Genomic DNA, 13,338 nt, shown 5'->3' on the forward strand with positions numbered 1-13,338 from the left:
TCAATGAGTAATGGACAGCAGTCATGTGCCAGCTTCCTTCTGGCCCAGGAAGGGTCAAGTCCTTTATGTTTCAGGGGCCTGGCTCCCCATAGACCCCACAGCCATGCAGGTTGTCTTCCCAACCTGCCCCCTGCTCTATACCCCCATCCACCCCTTAATATTAGAGAAGGCACTTAGTCAGACAAAATGATGCAAATACAACTGATTTTATTAGGATAGGGCTGGTGGACACTGGAGTGCCACCGTTTGGGGGCAGGAGAGGCACTGGTGAGGGGGTCTAAGGGATGCCACCTGGCAGGTAGAAGGCACAGCCGCCCTCCACAGAGCGGCACTGCACAATGCGCAGGAATGTTGCAAGTGTTTTCATGTCTCTCTGAAAGCAGTAGAGCAGTTTGTAATTCTTGAGCCGTGCGTCATCATTGCGCAAGTTGATGTCAAAAATGTCGTAGGTCTGCCTGAAGATCTCCCCAGTCCGGGGGCTGCCATCTTCCAGCTTCTGCAAAGTGAAGGAAGAGAAGGAGAGGCCAAGCGCTTGGACACTGTTCCCTCCCTCTCTCACTCATTCTTTCTCCTCCCGCCCCTCCAAGGCTCCCAGGTGTAGAGAAAGGGCTGGAGGATTCATGAGTGGAAACGAAGAATAAGCTGAGTTCTCTTGGGTCAGGGCCTGACTGCTAAAAAGTGAGCAGCAGTGTTTCTTACCCCCAGCTCTGGAAGCCAGTGCGGCCCAGGACTGGGGACCCCTGGTGCCACCCTCACCCCCATCAGAGTTTGGATGACTTCCTCTAGGTCCTTCAGGTACTTACAGGTGAAGCTGTTTAAGAAACTGTTCAGTGGGCTGTTGCCAAAGACACTGCTGAGGGACTGCACGGGATTGAGCCACAGCTGGATGAGCAGCAGGGAGGTACGGAGCAGCTCTAGGTTCTGCAGGGGAAAGACCGGCAGTGGGTGGGCTGCCCGGGGACTGTAACCACAGGCCTCCCCTGTCCCTGGCTGGTGGAGAGGGTGGCCACTCACAGATTTCTGCAGAGTTTCCTGTTTGTTAGTGGGTGTTGGGACAGACGCTGAGATGCAAAGGGAGGTCTTCGGGTTAAAGCAGTACAAATCATTCTTTTCCTCCGGGCTACGAGCTTCTTCCTAGGAGAAGGACCGCCCATCAATATCTATGCTGGTGACCAGCTCTCATTGTTCCTTTTCTGGGACCCCACTCAGTGTATGCTCATCTGCCTGCATCTTTGATTCAGAAAACAATTCTGAGCTCTTTAGTCTCCTCCCATTACTTCCCAGCAAGGCAAAGTCACCCCTTCTTGCCAACCCTGACGTGCATCCATTGTCAAGAGCTTACAAACTTATGGAAGATGTCAAAGGCCAGCTGGTTCAGGCGATCGGTGCGCATCACAGCATAGTCATAAAGAGAGGATACGGGCATTGTTGTGAGGGCACCAGCCTCTGGAAGCCAGGGCAGACAGAGCAGGGTGAAACCAGGAGCAGGGATGCCCGGGAGACTAGGGAGAAACCAGAGGGCATGGGAGGGAGCCGGAGAGCCAGAGGGCAGTGCTCTGGCTCAGGGGCTGTTCCTTTTTTGTCTCTCCCTCCAGGGACCAGGAACATTCTGAGACTGGCCAACTATCAGGGCTTAGATGGCAATACCCACATTCAGAAGCCCAAACCTGAAGATTTGTGCCCCCGTCCCACCTACAGGGCCCCGCCTCTCCCCTCAGGACATATAATGCAGAAAGCGATTTTAGGGACCCTTACTTGCAGCCATTGCAGCTAGGTGAGCTGTCCACAGGACTCTCCGTGGTTTGGGGGGTTGGGTCTTGGGATCCTGGAGCTGGTCTCTAGCGGGCCCTTTTATACCCTGTCCCCTTCTCTCTCCCTGCTGGCCCCCACCTGTTTCTATGTATGTGTGGGCAAGGGAGGGTCACGGACATGCCTGTGCTAGTGGGTAATTTAGAAGCTTCTCCCACACATGCTGGTATCATGCTCCCTGGCTTGTCATGTTTCCCTTTCCACCGTCACCAGCGCTGTGAGGTTTGTACACAGAGTGACAGGCAGAGGCACCACACATCCTGGCCTCTCTTTAAGGGGCAGGTGGGTGCCCTCTGGCAGCATGCCATGCTGGCCAATCTGAAGGCGGGAAAGGATGTCAGCATAGCCAGTCCTCGAGACCCACACGAACCCCATCCCACTCTCTATCATATCCCTTTCCTCCTACCTGCGTGGTTCCCCTCTACCCACCAACTGGATAAGCTCCATACAGATCTGGAAACGGGAAGGAGAGAAAGAAGGAGGGGTTTCCACGGCTGCATAAGGCATCATTTGGCGGGTGCGTTCTGAGTCCCAAAGCTTGTGAGGAGACTCAAACCTTCAAGAGCTCTTGCACCTTTGAGATTCTCTGATGGTTTCAGGGCTATGGGAGGAAGCGCTTGTGTTTCATGTCTGTTGCTGGGATTTCTGTTTCTTGGTTTGTATCTCTGCTGCAGGTCCAAGGAGCTGGGGTAATACCCTGAGTCTGGGTTCTTCCTACCCACCGACCTGCAGGAGCCCCAATGCTCAGGAAGAGGAGGGCCAAGAATGGGGTTGGTTCCTTCTAGTGGTCAATGTTAGCACTGCATCCAGCTGCCTCAGGTGGGCCCAGGACTCAGCAAAAGTGGAATTCAGGTCTGAATCATGCCCGGAACCCCCAGAATCTATTGGCTGTGGTTGGCCCCTTTTCCCAGCACACACTCTCTCTGCAGGGAGGACGGGAACCATGCGGGGAGAGGAAAGGGATAGGACAGAGAGTGGGATGGGGTCCGTGTGGGTCTCCAGGACTGGCTATCCTGACATCCTTGACCGCCTTCAGGTTGGCCACCATGACATTCTGCCAGAGGATACCTACCTGTCCCTTAAAGAGAGGCCAGGATGGCTGGTGCCTCTGGCTGACACTCTGTACACAACCCTGACAGCGCTGGTGACGGTGGGAAGGGAAAGAAGACAAGCCAGGGGGCATGATACCAGCATGTATAGGAGTAACTTCTAAATTATCCATTAGCACAGGCACGTCCGTGGCCCCCCTTGCATGAACGTGCATAGAAACAGGTGGGGGGCAGCGGGCAGAGAGAAGGGGCGAGAGTATAAAAGGGTCCACGAGAGACCAATTCCAGGATCCCAAGGCCCAACTCCCCAAACCACGGAGAGTCCTGTGGACAGCTCATCTCGCTGCAATGGCTGCAGGTAAGGGTCCCTAAAATCCCTTTCGGCATTATATGTCCTGAGGGAGAGGCGGTGCCCTGTAGATGGGACGGGGGCACTAACCCTCAGATTTGGCGCTTCTGAACGTGAGTATCACCATCTAAGCCCAGATATTTGGCCAATCTCAGAATGTTCCTGGTCCCTGAGGGTGACCTTTGCAGAAGCTGGAAGATGGCAGCCCCCAGACTGGGGAGATCTTCAGGCAGACCTACAGGAAATTTGACAGAAATTCGCAGAATGATGACGCATTGCTCAAGAACTACGGGCTGCTCTACTACTTCCGGAAGGACATGGACAAGGTCGAGACGTTCCTGCGCATTGCGCAGTGCCGCTTTGTGAAGGGCAGCTGTGGCTTCTAGCTACTGGGTGGCATCCCTGTGACCCCTTCCTATTGCCTCTCCTGGCCCCAGAAGGTGGCACTCCAGTGTCCACCAACCCTGTCCTAATAATATTAAGTTGCATCATTTTGTCTGACTAGATGTTCCTCTCTAATATTATGGGGTGGGGTGGGGTATGGAGCAAGGGGCAGGTTGGGAAGACAACCTGCAGGGCCTGTGGGGTCTATTGGGAACCAGGCCGCTGAAACATAATGAACTTGATCTTCCTGGCTAGAAGAAAGCCGGCACAGCACTGCTGTCTGTTATTCACTGAGGCCACTCCACCAGGTCAGTGCTCCCAGCTTGCTGGTCACAGCCCACTGGTCATCCCAGTGATGATGTGAAGGCATTTCTTCCCCATCCATCACCAGCAGCACCAAACCTAGCCCCCCAGGAGTGGGAATCAATGAAAACAGGACAGGCTATTAAGTGCAGAAGCAAAAATTCCCTAAAAAGTGAGAAAACAATGTCTTGGAATTACTTGTGTGCAGAAGAATTTTAAGATAAATATTCCTTAACCGCAACTACGCTTGGGAAATGAGAACAATGCAAAAATGACTTTGAGACATACAGAACGAGAGCATTTGGGATCTGAATTAGGGTAAGAAAGTGGAAGAGACATTTTATTTGGATTTCCAAATGCAGTGCCAGCAGGTGCCACAGCCCCCAGACCTCCCTCTCCTTCTCACAGTCTATCGCAACAACCACCAGCAAAAACGAAACTCAGACATATAACAACAAAGGCAGTGGAGGCTGGATGGGAGGGATAAATCCCAGCTGATACTCACTTCCCGTAGCGGGATGCAACACAGAGTTGTGGGAACCAGCACCACCTGCAGAACTCACAGTCCACATCTAAGTCCCCTGCACTGGCTAAAAGGCCCTGTCATGGGGGCTCCATGTCCCGGTTGACATTGGAGGAAGGATGGTGGGGGACGCAGAAAGCTACGTGGAGCTCAGGGACCCTCCTCCATTCCCACCTGGCTCCTCCTCTCTGGTGGTGCTGGAAGGAGCAGGGGTAAGTGGTGTCTCCACCCTCCCAGTGACCCCATGTTTCTCAGAGCTGGTATCATTGATGACATCCCTCTCGGGTCCTCCCACAGGCCTGCCTGGAGAAGAGCCCACAGCCCAGTGCCCTCCCAGCAGATGATGAGTCTGGGGTGCTGGTCGGGTTGTGCTTCAGGAATGACGGCAGAAAATGAGCTCCGTCTTCTACTCCGTAAAGGGGGAGGTGGCAGGGCCCAGCATTCACATCCTAGACCACAGGGATGTGGGTTTTCAATGTTGCTTGGCAACCCCACTGCCAACCACTTCTAGAAGCGTTTGCTTGTTTGCTTGCTTGTGCTTCTACAGTGTCTCATGCTAGATGCCCTTAAACTCAGGGGTGGAAGATTTCAGGGCAGGAGAGGGGGTTCTTTCCTGTTCTCATCTGTGGGGGCATCTGATGCTTGTGACCTCCAGATGATATTGAAACCCTGGGCACCAGGAGACAGGAGGCTCAGTCCTGGCCTTCTCTGCCTTCGCCTTGTCCTGCTGCGAGGTTTCCACAAGGCATCCCGTGCCACTGGGCCATTCTCACCTGGGAATTGAGGGAGAACATTCTGCCCCTTAGAGAATGACAAAATGAGGCAAAGCGCTGCTTGTGTTGGGGGCAGGATCCCTGAACTCAGAGAAATTTAGAAGCTGAAATAACTGGGTTGGATCTCAGTACTTTGGGAGGCCAAGGCAGGCAGATCACCTGAAGTCAGGAATTCAAGGCCAGACTGGCCAACATGATGAAACCCCATCTTTACTAAAAAAAAAGTATAAAAATTCGCCTGGCATAGTGGTAGGAGCGTATAATCTGAACTACTCAAGAGGCGGAGGTTGTTGAAACCTTGATTGCAGGAGGCAGAGGTTGCAGTGAGTGAAGATCATGCCACTGAACTCTAGCCTTGGTGACACAATGAGACTTCGTTTGGAAGAAGGAGGAGAAGAAGCAGAAGGAAGAGGAGGAAGAAGAAGGAGAAGGAGAAGAAGAGGAAGAGTATGAGGAGGAGGATGAACAAGAGCCAGCAGAAATAACTAAAGGAATAGCACCATGCCACCTGCACTGGGGAAAGGACTTTTTTCTTTCTTTCTTTCTTTCTTTCTTTCTTTCTTTCTTTCTTTCTTTCTTTCTTTCTTTCTTTCTTTCTTTCTTTCTTTCTTTCTTTCTTTCTTTTGAGATGGAGTTCTGCTCTGGCACCCAGGCTGGAGTGCAGTGGCACAATATTGGCTCACTGCAAACTCTGCCTGCTAGATTCAAAGATTCTCCCATTTCACCCTTCGGAGTAGCTGGGATTACAGGCACGGGCCACCATGCACAGCAATGTGTGTATTTTTAGTAGAGATACAGTTTTGCCATGTTGACCAGTCTGGTCTTGAACTCCTGACCCCAAGTGATCCACTCACCTCAGTCTCCCAAAATGCTTGGATTACAGGTATTAACCACCATGCCCAGGCTGGAGAAAGGACTTTGAATGACACAATGTGGGAAGAGCAAGCTTGTGGAGTTCTGCTGCCCTGGCTGGGGTAGCTCATGCAAGTCAGTCTCTCTGAGCCTGAGACTCTTGATCTGTGAAATGGGATGATCATAAGAGCTCCTTCACAAGACAAGTGGCAGGTCAGATGTGAGAATGCACAGACAGGCCCTTTGCAACCCCATAAACTCCATTGAGATCTGCAAAGGAGGAGAAAAAGCAGGAGCGGGTTCCACGGCTGCATAGGGCATCCTTCAGTGTGATGTGTTCTGAGTCCCAAAGCTCGGGAGGAGACTCAAACCTTCAAGAGCTCTTCCAACTTTGAGATTCTCTGATGGATTCAGGGCGATGGGAGGAAGCGCTTGTGGTTTATGTCTGTTGCCGGGATTTCTGTTTCTTGGTTTGTATCTGCCTCCGTCTGGGTTCTTTGTTCCCACAGAACTGCGGGAGCCCCAAGGCTCAGGGAACGTGGAGGGCAAAGAATGTGATTGATTCCCTCTAGTGGTCGGTGTCAGCACTGCATCCAGCTGCCTCAGGCAGGCCCAGGAGGACTCAGCAGAAGTGGAATTCAGAATCTATTGGCTGTATTGGCTCCTTTTCCCAGCACACACTCTCTCTAGTGGGTAGAGGGGAACCACGCAGGGAGGAGGAAAGTGATAGGATAGAGAGTGGGAGGGGGTCCGTGTGGGTCTCAAGGACTGGCTATGCTGACATCATTGACCGCCTTCAGGTTGGCCAGCATGGCATGCTGCCAGAGGGCACCCACCTGCCCCTTAAAGAGAGGCCAGGATGGGTGGTGCCTCTGGCTGGCACTCTGTGTACAACCCTCACAGCGCTGGTGACGGTGGAAAGGGAAACATGACAAGCCAGGGGGCATGATACCAGCATGTGTGAGAGAAGCTTCTAAATTACCCACTAGCACAGGCACGTCCGTGACCCTCCGTTGCCCAAACATACATAGAAACAGGTGGGGGCCAGCAGGGAGAGAGAAGGGGACAGGGTATAAAAGGGCCCACAAGAGACCAGCTCCAGGATCCCAAGACCCAACTCCCCAAACCACGGAGAGTCCTGTGGACAGCTCACCTAGCTGCAATGGCTGCAGGTAAGGGTCCCTAAAATCCCTTTCTGCATTATATGTCCTGAGGGGAGAGGCGGGGCCCTGTAGATGGGACGGGGGCACAAATCTTCCGGTTTGGGCTTCTGAATGTGGGTATTGCCATCTAAGCCCAGAGAGTTGGCCAGTCTCAGAATGTTCCTGGTCCCTGGAGGGAGAGACAAAAAAGGAACAGCCCCTGAGCAAGAGCACTGCCCTCTGGCTCTCCGGCTGCCTCCCATGCCCTCTGGTTGCTCCCTAGTCTCCTGGGCATCCCTGCTCCTGGCTTTCACCCTGCTCTGCCTGCCCTGGCTTGGAGAGGCTGGTGACTTCTCAACAATGCACGTATCCCCACTTTATGACTATGTTGTCATGCGCGCCCATCGCCTCAACCAGCTGGCCGTTGACATCTACCAGAAGTTTGTAAGCTCTTGACAAATGGATGCATGTCGGGGTTGGCAAGAGGGACGACTCTGCCTTGCTGGGAAGTAATAGGAGGAGACGAAGGAGCTCAGGATTGTTTTCTGAATAGAAGATGCAGGCAGATGAGCATACACTGAGTGAGGTCGAAACAGAGGAACAATGGGAGCTGGTCACCAGCATAGATATTGATGGGCGGTCCTTCTCCTAGGAAGACGCTCGTAGCCCCGAGGAACAGAAGAATTTCTACCGGCATAAAGCCAGGACCTGCGTTTGCTTCTCATCGTGTGTTCCAACACCCACTGATAAAGAGGAAACTCTGCAGGAATCTGTGAGTGGCCACCCTCTCCCCAGGCAGGGATGGGGGAGGCCTGTGGTCACAGCCCCGGGCAGCCCACCCACTGACGGTCTTTCCCCTGCAGAACCTAGACCTGCTCCGCATCTCCCTGCTGCTCATCCAGATGTGGCTCAAGCCCGTGCAGTCCCTCAGCAGTGCCTTTGTTGGCAGCAGCCCACTGCATAGATTCTTAGACAACTTCATCTATGAGTACCTGAAGGAGCTAGAGGCAGCCATCCCAGTTATGATGCTGGTGAGGGTGGAACCAGGAGTCCCCAATCGTGGGGCCCCACTGGCTTCCCGAGCTGGGGGAAAGAAACGCTGCTGCTCTCTTTTTAGCACTCAGGCCCTGACCAAGAGAACTCGGCTTATTCTTCATTTCCACTCGTGAATCCTCCAGCCCTTTCTCTACACCCTGGAGCCTTGGAGGGGCGGGAGGAGAAAGAATGAGTGAGAGAGGGAGGGAACAGTGTCCAAGCGCTTGGCCTCTCCTTCTCTTCCTTCACTTTGCAGAGGCTGGACGACGGCAGCCCCCGGGCTGGGAAGATCTACGGGCAGACCGACAAGGCTGAAAACACTGACAACACTGACGCACTGCTCGAGAACTACGGGCTCCTCTACTGCTTCCAGAGAGACATGAACAAGCTCGCAACATTCCTGCGAATTGTGCAGTGCCGCTCTCTGAAGGACCGCTGTAGCCTCTAGCTGCCGCGTGGCAATCCTGAGACCCCTCCCCAATGCGTCTCCTGGCCCCAAAAGGTGGCACTCCAGTGTCCACCAGCTCTATCCTAATAAAATTAGGTTGCATCATTTTGTCCGACTAAGTGCCTTCTCTAATATTATGGGGTGGATGGGGTATGGAGCGAGGGGCAGGTTGGGAAGACAACCTGCATGGCTGTGGGGTCTATGGGGAGCCAGGCCCCTGAAACATAAAGGACTTGACCCTTCCTGGGCCAGAAGGAACCTGGCACATGACTGCTGTCCATTACTCACTGAGACCACTCCACCAGGTCAGTGCTCCCAGCTTGCTGGTCAAGCTCACCAGTCATCCCAGTGATGACTTGAAAGCATTTTTTCCTCTCCAACCGTCACCAACACCACCAAACCTAGCCCAGCAGAGTGAGAAGAAATGAAAACAAGACAGGCTGTTAAGTGCAGAGGCAAAAATTGCCAAAATATGAGGAAAAAATGTCATAGAATCCCATGTGTGCAGAAAATCTTAAGACAAATATTCCTTAAGGCCAACTACCCTTGGAAAATGAGAACGATGCAAAAATGAGTTTGAGACATACAGAACCAGAGCATTTGGGATCCGAATTAGGGCAAGAAAGTCGAAGAGATATTTTATTTGGATTTCCAAATGCAGTGCCAGCAGGTGCCACAGCCCCCAGACCTCCCTCTCCTTCTCACAGTCTATCCCAACAACCATCAGCAAAAAGGAAACAGATAGATAACAACAGAGGCAGTGGGGGCTGCATGGGAGGGATAAATCCCAGCTGATACTCACTTCCCGGAGCAGCATGCAACACAGAGTTGTGGGAACCAGCACCACCTGCAGAACTCACAGTCCACCTCTAAGTCCCCAGCACCGGCTAAAAGGCCCTGTCATGGGGACTCCATGTCACAGTTGACATTGCAGGAAGGGTGGTGGGAGACACAGAAAGCTACGGGGAGCTCTGGGACCCTCCTTCATTCCCACCTGGCTCCTCCTCTCTGGTGGTGCTGGAAGGAGCAGGGGTAAGTGGTGTCTCCACCCTCCCAGTGACCCCATGTTTCTCAGAGCTGGTATCATTGATGACATCCCTCTCGGGTCCTCCCACAGGCCTGCCTGGAGAACAGCCCACAGCCCAGTGCCCTCCCAGCAGATGATGAGTCTGGGGTGCTGGTCGGGTTATGCTTCAGGAATGACAGGACAAAATGAGCTCCATCTTTGCTCTGAAAAGGGGGAGGTGGCAGGGCCCAGCATTCACATCCTAGACCACAGGGGTGTGGGTTTTCAATGTTGGTTGACAACCCCACTGCCAACCACTTCTAGAAGCGTTTGCTTGTTTGTTTGCTTGTGTTTCTACAGCGTCACATGCTCAAAGCCCTTAAACTCAGGGGTGGAAGATTTCAGGGCAGGAGAGGGGGTTCTTTCCTGCTCTCATCTCTGGGGGCATCTGATGCTTGTGACCTCCAGATGATACTGAAACAGCCCCAACGCTGAGCACCAGGAGACAGGAGGCTCAGTCCTGGCCGTCTCTGCCTTCGCCTTGTCCTGCTGCGAGGTTTCCACAAGGGACCCCGTGCCACTGGGCCATTCTCACCTGGGAATTGAGGGAGAACAATCTGCCCCTTAGAGAATGACAAAATGAGGCAAAGGGCTGCCTGTGTTGGGGGCCGGATCCCTGAACTCAGAGAAATTTAGAAGTTGAAATAACTGGGTCTGATCTCAGTACTTTCGGAGGCCAAGGCAGGCAGATCACCTGAAGTCAGGAGATCAAGGCCAGACTGGCCAACATGGTGAAACCCCATCTTTACTAACACTGAAAAAGTACAAAAATTAGCCTGGCATAGTGAGGGGCGCCTGTAATCCCAACTACTCAGGAGGCTGAGGTGGAAGGATGCTTTGAATCCAGGAGGCAGAGGTTGCAGTGAGTCAAGATCATGCCACTGCCCTCTAGCCTGGGTGACAGCATGAGACTCCATTTTGAAGAATAAGGAAAAGAAGGAGAAGGAGGAGGAGGTGGAAGAGAAAGGAAGGAAGAAGAAGCAGGAGGAGGGGAAGGAAGAAGAAACAGAAGGAAAAGAAATGGAAGAGGAGGACGAGGAGGAGGAGGAGGGGAAGGAAGAGCCAGCAGAAATAACTAAAGGAATAGCACCATGCTATCTGCACTGGGGAAAGGACTTTTTTCTTTCTTTCTTTCTTTCTTTTGTTTTTGAGATGGAGTTCTGCTCTGGCACCCAGGCTGGAGTGCAGTGGCACAATCTTGGCTCACTGCAAACTCTGCCTCCTAGGTTCAAGTAATTCTCCCATTTCAACCTTCAGAGTAGCTGGGATTACAGGCAGAGGCCACCATGCACAGTCAATTTTTGTATTTTTACTAGGGATGGAGCTTTGTCATGTTGATCAGTCTGCTCTTGAACTCCTGACCTCAAATGATCCACCCACCTCCGTATCCCAAAATGCTGGGATTACAGGTGTTAACCACCATGCCCGGCCTGGAGAAAGGACTTTGAATGACACAATGTGGGAAGAGCAAGCTTGTGGAGATGTGCTGCCCTGGCTGGGGTAGCTCATGCAAGTCAGTCTCTCTGAGCCACAATCTCTTGATCTGTGAAATGGGATGATCATAATAGCTCCTTCATAAAACAAGTGGCAGGCCACATGTGAGAATGCACAGGCAGGCCCTTTGACACTGGATAAACTCCATACAGCTCTGGAAAGGAGCAGAAGAAAAAGCAGGAGCCGTTTCCACGGCTGCATAGGGCATCCTTCAGTGTGATGTGTTCTGAGTCCCAAAGCTCGGGAGGAGACTCAAACCTTCAAGAGCTCTTCCAACTTTGAGATTCTCTGATGGATTCAGGGCGATGGGAGGAAGCTCTTGTGGTTTATGTCTGTTGCCGGGATTTCTGTTTCTTGGTTTGTATCTCTGCTTGAGTCTGAATTCTTTGTTCCCACAGAACTGCGGGAGCCCCAAGGCTCAGGGAAAGTCGGGGGCAAAGAATGTGATTGATTCCCTCTAGTGGTCGATGTTAGCACTGCATCCAGCTGCCTCAGGTGGGCCCAGGAGGACTCAGCAAAAGTGGAATTCAGCACTGAATCTTGCCCAGAACCCCTAGCATCTATCGGCTGTGGTTGGCTTTTTTTCCCAGCACACACCCTCTCTGGTGGGTAGAGGGGAACCACACGGTGAGGAGGAAAGGGATAGGATAGAGAGTGGGATGGGGTCCGTGTGGGTCTCAACGATTGGCTATCCTGACATCCTTTCCCGCCTTCAGGTTGACCAGCATGGCATGCTGCCAGATGGCACCCACCTGCCCCTTAAAGAGAGGCCAGAATGACTGATGCCTCTTGTGTACAACTCTCACTGCGCTGGTGACGCTGGAAAGGGAAAAATGACAAGCCAGGGGGCATGATACCAGCATGTGTGGGAGAAGCTTCTAAATTATCCACTAGCACAGGCATGTCTGTGACCCTCCCTTGCCCACACATACATAGAAAGAGGTGGGGGCCAGCAGGGAGAGAGAAGGGGACAGGGTATAAAAGGACCCACGAGAGACCAGCTCCAGGATCCCAAGACCCAACTCCCCAAACCACAGAGAGTCCTGTGGACAGCTCACCTAGCTGTAATTGAAAAGAAGGATTGTTTTCTCAATCAAAGATGCAGGCAGATGAGCATACACTGAGTGGGGTCCCAGAAAAGGAACAATGGGAGCTGGTCACCAGCATAGATATTGATGGGCGGTCCTTCTCCTAGGAAGACGCTCGTAGCCCGAAGGAACAGAAGGATTTCTTCCGGCATAAGCCAGGACCTCCGTTTGCTTCTCAGTGTCTGTCCCAACACCCAATAACAAAGAGGAAGCTCTGCAGAAATCTGTGAGTGGCCACCCTCTCCCCAGCCAGGGATGGCGAGGCCTGCGGTCAGATTTCCCGGGCAGCCCACCCACTGCCGGTCCTTCCCCTGCAGAACCTAGAGCGGCTCCGCATCTCCCTGCTGCTCATCCAGCTGTGGTTCAAGCCCGTGCAGTTCCTCAGCAGTGCCTTTGGCGACAGCCCACTGCATAGTTTCTTAAACAGCTTCACCTATGAGTACCTGAAGGACCTAGAGGAAGTCATCCAAACTCTGATGGGGGTGAGGGTGGCACCAGGGGTCCCCAATTCTGGGGCCACACAAGCTTCCAGAGCTGGGGGAAAGAAACGCTGCTGCTCTCTTTTTAGCACTCAGGCCCTGACCCAAGAGAACTCAGCTTATTCTTCGTTTCCACTCGTGAATCCTCCAGCCCTTTCTCTACACCTTGAAGCCTTGAAGGGGCGGGAGGAGAAAGAATGAGTGAGAGAGGGAGGGAACAGTGTCCAAGCGCTTGGCCTCTCCTTCTCTTCCTTCACTTTGCAGAAGCTGGAAGACGGCAGCCCCCGGACGGGGGCAATCTTCAGGCACACCTACAACAAGTTTGACATCAACTTGCACAACGATGACGCACTGCTCAAGAACTACGGGCGGCTCTTCTGCTTCCGGAGAGACACGAACAAGCTCGCAACATTCCTGCGCATTGTGCAGTGCCGCTCTGCGGAGGGCAGCTGTGGCCTCTAGCTGCCGGCTGGCATCCCTGTGACCCTCCCCAGTGCCTCTCCTGTCCCCGAAAGGTGGCACTCCAGTGTCCACCAGCCCTATC

General features: G+C 53.0%; 1 protein-coding gene and 1 pseudogene across 1 annotated transcript; one reads left to right on the forward strand and one right to left on the reverse strand.

Annotated features, from left to right (window-relative positions):
• Window positions 1-196: 196 nt before the first annotated feature.
• LOC141581754 (somatotropin-like) lies at window positions 197-2,319 on the reverse strand (annotated as a pseudogene).
• A 4,885-nt stretch (window positions 2,320-7,204) lies between these two features.
• Window positions 7,205-13,256, forward strand: LOC141581755 (somatotropin-like). The gene is made up of 4 exons (XM_074388014.1): window positions 7,205-7,214; window positions 7,468-7,628; window positions 12,633-12,797; window positions 13,059-13,256. Exons 1-4 carry the CDS (start codon window positions 7,205-7,207, stop codon window positions 13,254-13,256), a joined length of 534 nt encoding a protein of 177 aa, XP_074244115.1.
• Window positions 13,257-13,338: the final 82 nt, after the last annotated feature.

This window comes from Saimiri boliviensis, chromosome 17 (assembly GCF_048565385.1).
Source record: "Saimiri boliviensis isolate mSaiBol1 chromosome 17, mSaiBol1.pri, whole genome shotgun sequence".
Taxonomy (NCBI): domain Eukaryota; kingdom Metazoa; phylum Chordata; class Mammalia; order Primates; family Cebidae; genus Saimiri; species Saimiri boliviensis.

Bases quoted from the DNA above. Each gene is read 5' to 3' on its own strand.
- LOC141581755 (XM_074388014.1), top strand. The intron at 7,629-12,632 runs GTAAGCTCTTGA...CTTCCCCTGCAG, and splicing joins TTGACATCTACCAGAAGTTT to AACCTAGAGCGGCTCCGCAT. The intron at 12,798-13,058 runs GTGAGGGTGGCA...TTCACTTTGCAG, and splicing joins TCATCCAAACTCTGATGGGG to AAGCTGGAAGACGGCAGCCC.